We start from the raw sequence: 5,676 nt of genomic DNA, 5'->3' as shown, positions 1-5,676 counted from the left end.
TGTGTATTTTTTTGTATTCTCCTTATAAGAGTTCTTTGTTTATTATTATAGGTAAACAGTTTTCTATAATGTATAATAAATGCAAAAAACTGTAGTTTTTGAATGATGTAACAATATATACAACTTTATAAGCTATCAAATATGTTTAGCGGCTCCAGACAAAGAAAAATTGGTGGAAAAGGGGACAAAATGGCTCTTTTGGTCAAAAAGGTTGCAGACCCCTGGGTTTGGCCTAGCTCACTTTATGCTGCGTTTCCATTACAGTTTAGTAATAGGTGTAGTAACTATAGTAACGCAGTGTAGGCGGGGCGATCGGATGTTTGGCGGGCGGAGCAACGCTGTGTAAAACTGCCGTGACGTCATCTTCAATGCGAACCACAAAACCAAAACATCAGCCGTTAATTGTGAGCCCTCAGAGCTCACAGCTCCTCATATCTGTTCAGAAACTAGACAAAAGTTAAACAAGTACAAACCACAGACTGTCTGTGTCATGGCGAATACAGTCGCTGGTTTATTTATGGCTGTAGGCCGTTGTCGTGAGTGTGGAATGGAGCAGATACAACGTTAGCTTAGCCTGATCGATCCGATCTCCATTCAGAAAACACGCATTTTAAAAGGTTTTTCGCCTGCCGTCTTGTCTGCAGACCGGTATCAGTATGTTGTTACTTCGGCATCATTTTTGAAAAGTGTATTACAATTAAATCACGGTGAAATATGTTCATTTTTTTGTAGTTGTAGCCCCCTTGCCAGCGATTCTCTCTGACCATTCAGCCTGGTCGTTGGCCCGGTAAGAACCTCGATTTCGGAGGGCCAGAAAAAAGGTGAAAAAGTAGCATTGAGCCGGAACTACCCCTAGTGGAAAACAACCCGGCCCGCTTAAACTGTGCTGCAGTGGAAAAGCGCCATTAATGCACCTTGAAAAGCACGTACCAGTTTTTTGAATGGGATTAGAGCAGCCACTGGGAGCTGAGCAGCTGGGCAATAAGGGAGAACTAAGGGAAGCTCAAGACCAGCTGTGCTGCGCTCTGGATGGACTGCAAAGGTCAGGTGACATATGCGGGCACAGCAGCCAAGAAGGATTGAATAAATCAAGGCACGTGATTGCAATATCCTGGACCAGAACCTGCACTCTCCTGGATTAGGAATGGATTTGCAGCTTCCTGTACTTATAAACTACATATTGCAAATAAGTGGGTCATTTGTATGGGTTTGTCGCTGTTTACAGTTCTCAGTCCTATGATAAGTCACTGATGGGAGAGGCCTTTCCTGGAAGGAAGAGCAGTTTAGTCGTGTCAAGGTTTAGCTTCAGGTGGTGTACAGACAGAGATGTTGACCCTGGTGACCTAACAGAATGTGTCTCTGGCTAACAAGAGATTTACCACTAAATCTTAACATTCACAGAGTAAATTGCGTCAGCTAATGTTCCTCGTAATAGTTTAAAAACAATTGTGAGTTTGTTAAAAGGCGAAAACATAAGTAGCAGTTTTACCCTGCTGTCTTTGCTAAACTATACAATAAAGTAGTACGCTAATCCAATAAGACGGAATGGATGTCTTTCTAAAATGCTGGGAAACAGTTAAGCTGCATTTCTCTGTGTTCGGTTGTTTTAAATTCCCTCTCTCTCTGAATGTGTTCCCAGACCATGTTTGAGATGATCAGTGGATACGGGGTGTGGCATCGCCGATATTTTGTTCTGATGGGATGCACCATGTCCTACTGGAACCACCCCAATGACAGAGAATCTAAGGTATGGACGTATGGACCAACACACAGAAGAATCACCCATTTACTTTAAATAGCTTTAACTGTGCTTCTGTTTTTACTTCCCAGGATGCAGAGGGCAGCATTTCTCTGTCCAGCTCCAGCAGTCAGTGTGTGCGGCCTGTGAAGAGGGACTCGTGTGCGCGACCGTTCACCTTCGAGCTGGTGAGCGGCGTCCCACAGCAGCAGGACGCCGTCCGGGACACCTTTGCCAAGTAAGACTGAATAAACAATAATAAGCTTTAATAATCATGTGGCAGTTAGTGAAGTGTAAATACACCTGAATGATTTCACTTATCATTGAGAGCTTTAAACCAGTACTCGGGATTTGCTTTTTATTGGTTGTGTGTTCATGTTGATGTCCACTAGTTATGTCACAGGGGTGTTTTACTTTTGTCATTCAATGAGAAACGCCTTCTGAGACAGCAATGTTTGGGTTGCGTTTTGAAATGTCTTTTGAAACCGTATAATTACTGTAAACATATTTAAGATTAACAGCCTCTACATCAGGAGTGTCCAAACTACGTCCTGTAGTTATTTACACAGTATTCAATAAGCCTCATTTTCAAATATTTCAGTCAATTCAAGTTGATAAAATGTTCTAACAAATCTTTGCATCTAACTTATTTGCATAACAAGCTTGAAATATACCTTTTCCTATTCTTCTTATAAGAGATGAGCTGAACACTTTTTTAAACAAAATGAATGAAACCCTATAGAGAGATGTGATGTAGGCTGTTTTTTTTCTATTGGAAATTCAATTATCAAGCAAAATTGACCTACATTTGATTGATTCTGCTAACATCTAACCTAACTTATGAGGCAATATACCTCACCTTTAGTGATTTGCCCAGCCCTTCGTATATTTTTCTGTATTTGGCCCTCAGTGAAAAATGTTTGGACCCCCTGCTCTAACAACACGAGCAATCTGGCCAAAAGGCATCATATTTTGGCATCATCAGAGTTGCACAGTTGCCAACTGCCATAACCTCAAAGCTCTGTTGCCCCAATTACGTGTAAGGTGGAAGGAGTACTCAGATTTTGTACTTAAGTAAAATGTACTATAGAGTAGGTATACAAAAAGTAAAAGTACAAAAGCATTAGTATCAAGTAAGAACTCATTATGCAGATTGGCCCTCTTTAGAATAATATTTAGTATATGTTTTGATTATATAAATGTGGTAGAGTAAAAGTACTCGATTTGCCTCTGAATTGTAGTGGAGTAGAAGTACAAAGTAGCAAAAAATTAAAATGCTCAAGTAAAATACAGACCCTTAATATTGTACACTCCCTTTTTACAAAAACAAAACAAAGTACCCATAAAAACACAGTTCTCTAAAGGCTGATGTTGTTCTTGTTCAGGCGTTGGTTTTCAGCCGACTCCAAAGAGGAGAGGCTGGACTGGATGGAGCAGCTCAATCAGGCTCTTTTGGACTTTCACACTTGGAACCGAACATCAGGAACCCAAAGTCAGCAGTCCAACACGTGCAGCGGTGGGAACCTGAGGGAGAGCATCCTGTAACTACATCACGGAAACACCAGATCCCTGCTGCCCAGGCTCCATGGAAACACAGGGTTGTGTATGTGTGTCAGGTAGATGAGCTGGGATCAGGGTTTACATTATTGTTGGAGAGCTGCAGGAGGTGAGCTTCTCTTCACAGTTGAAATGAAACTGATGAATCATAAACAAATCAAAACCCTTCTGTATCTCATATAGAAAATGTTAGGAGATTACTTTGATTTTCATACTATTTCTTTTAATCTGAATCCAATTAAAGCTGTTGGTTTACACTTTTATTTGCTAAGCTACAGTTGGCCGTTCTAATATTATTTGTTGTTCATGATTTTGAGGAAAGAGCTGCTTCTGTTGGCAATACTAATTGGTCACTTTCAGTAGCAAAGGTAAAGCTTCTTGTAGCGAATGTATTTTTGAGATAATTTACATTGTATTTGCATTGTTAAACTGGAAGGATAAACAAAGATATATATATATATATATATATATATATATATAGTGACACTAACAAATATACAATGAAAGGGTCAGTACTGGCATCTTGGGGCCATTTGTCTGCAGTGTTCTCTCATATCCAATATATAATTTTCCGTTACTGCACATAAAACACATTTATTTGCATATTAAAACCTGTTTTATATTTTTACAACAGTGGATGAGAGGTGTGGTGAGGTAAGAAGGGACTGTAGTGATGCTGCTGCAATGAATGTAATCTGTTCTGTCTGTCCTTTCCATGTGTTTACACCTATCAGTCTGTCCCTTTTGTTATAAATGTTATTCATGTGAACTGTCATTCTATGCACTTAATGGAAGGTCCCAATAAAGTAATGGATTGAAATGGCTACAAAAACAGTGTACGTTTTGTGAACTTGACAAATCAGGCATGTTTTATTTTTAAATCAATTGTCGTTACAAAGGCTAATGCATCTCATTAATAATGTCTCTGTGATATTTTTATTTCCAGTGGAGAACACACTCTTCTCCCATACAGACATTTAAAGCCCATATAAATGAATGTGAAGGGCCACAGATGTCTTGACGTACGCAGCCTGTGAGAGTGGCAGGAAGGCAGCTCGGGTCAGGAATGTCATACAGGAAGTGGTCTGGAATTAGACTTCCTGTCCCTCCCATAGCTCCTCTGGGTTGAGTGGGTGGGTGAGTGCTATGGAGCTCAAGGTGATGACAATAACAACAGGGGGGGAGGGGGGCCAAGGAGGCAAGGAACAGCTGTGTACAATTGTCTGTATGACATTACTATACCCTGGGTGCTGGGCCGTATTACAGTACAGGGAATTTCTTGGTTTGTACCCAGGGCCGGTTCTAGCCAATTTGATGCCATAGGCGAGATTTTAGCTGTCTCCCCAATCAATAGAGTATCCAAGGAATACACAATAGAATAGTCGAGAAATATCTACAAAAAAAAAAAACACTAAAGAAACTTATTGACATAGGTAATATACATCAAAAAGGCTTCAAATGTATTCAGTATTGTATGATCATGTTTGAATTGGGGGGTGGACATCACATCCTCTAAGGGGGTCCGGGGATACGCCCCCCCGTCCCCGTCCCCGGGAAGAAATGTTTTGAATATTTTAAAGTAAAATGCTTCAATCTGGTGCACTTTGAGCACACAATTACTAGAGACTAGATCGAGGGGGTACAACTCTAAACACCCATATGAAAAAGATCGGTTTACATTTTAATAATCAGATAATTATGTGAATATAACTAATAACCCACAGCCAAAAACAAATACATGTAAAGTATTTTATTTTTGTTGTCCAGTCATATATTATTTTACCTAGTTAACATTTATCAACGCATATTGTTTTATCTCCCCAGTTTAAACGATATTTTTACATTGAAAATATTTCAAACCTGTTTATCCCAATAATTATAAAGGAGTGCCTTGGAAATATGTGTTTACATAAATTGTGATCAAAATGTTTGAGACCCACTGAGATAACTTAGACTAAAGTGAACTATCTAAACACTGAGAGTCCTTCACCTCACTGAGCCTCTCAGTCTTACAGTAGAGAGCTCTCTTCCACCCTTGTTGTAGAAACATCTTCTTCTTATATCTGTTAGCGCAGCTAGCACCAGATGCTAATCAATCAATCAATGTTTATTTATATAGCCCAATATCACAAATGTTACATTTGTCTCAGTGGACTTCACAGTTTGTACAGAATATCAGTATGACAATACGACACCCTCTGTCCTTAGACCCTCACATCGTACAAGGAAAAACTTCCAGAGAAAACCCACAGTTTAAAGGGGAAAATGGGAGAAACCTCAGGGAGAGCAACAGAGGAGGGATCCCTCTCCCAGGACGGACAGACGTGCAATAGATGCCGTGTGTAAATTGAAAAGATAATACATTTGAAACATAGGTAGTC

General features: G+C 39.9%; 1 protein-coding gene across 1 annotated transcript; it reads left to right on the top strand.

Moving 5' to 3' along the window:
• The first annotated feature begins 1,634 nt into the window (after positions 1 to 1,634).
• Positions 1,635 to 4,121, top strand: LOC104959890 (actin-binding protein anillin-like). Its single transcript, XM_010787805.1, has 3 exons — positions 1,635 to 1,747; positions 1,831 to 1,976; positions 3,124 to 4,121. Exons 1-3 carry the CDS (start codon positions 1,643 to 1,645, stop codon positions 3,281 to 3,283), a joined length of 411 nt encoding a protein of 136 aa, XP_010786107.1. The 5' UTR covers positions 1,635 to 1,642; the 3' UTR covers positions 3,284 to 4,121.
• Positions 4,122 to 5,676: the final 1,555 nt, after the last annotated feature.

The sequence above is a fragment of the Notothenia coriiceps genome, unplaced genomic scaffold, assembly GCF_000735185.1.
Source record: "Notothenia coriiceps isolate Sejong01 unplaced genomic scaffold, NC01 NC01_scaffold00031252, whole genome shotgun sequence".
NCBI lineage: Eukaryota > Metazoa > Chordata > Actinopteri > Perciformes > Nototheniidae > Notothenia > Notothenia coriiceps.
The sequence above is the reverse complement of the archived record's forward strand: the minus strand, read 5'-3'. Positions and strand labels throughout refer to the sequence as shown.

Coding starts and splice junctions, on each gene's coding strand:
- LOC104959890 (XM_010787805.1), top strand. CDS start 1,643: ATGTTTGAGATGATCAGTGGATACGGGGTGTGGCATCGCCGATATTTT. Junction 1,748..1,830: donor CCAATGACAGAGAATCTAAG/GTATGGACGTAT, acceptor TTTACTTCCCAG/GATGCAGAGGGCAGCATTTC. Junction 1,977..3,123: donor GTCCGGGACACCTTTGCCAA/GTAAGACTGAAT, acceptor GTTCTTGTTCAG/GCGTTGGTTTTCAGCCGACT.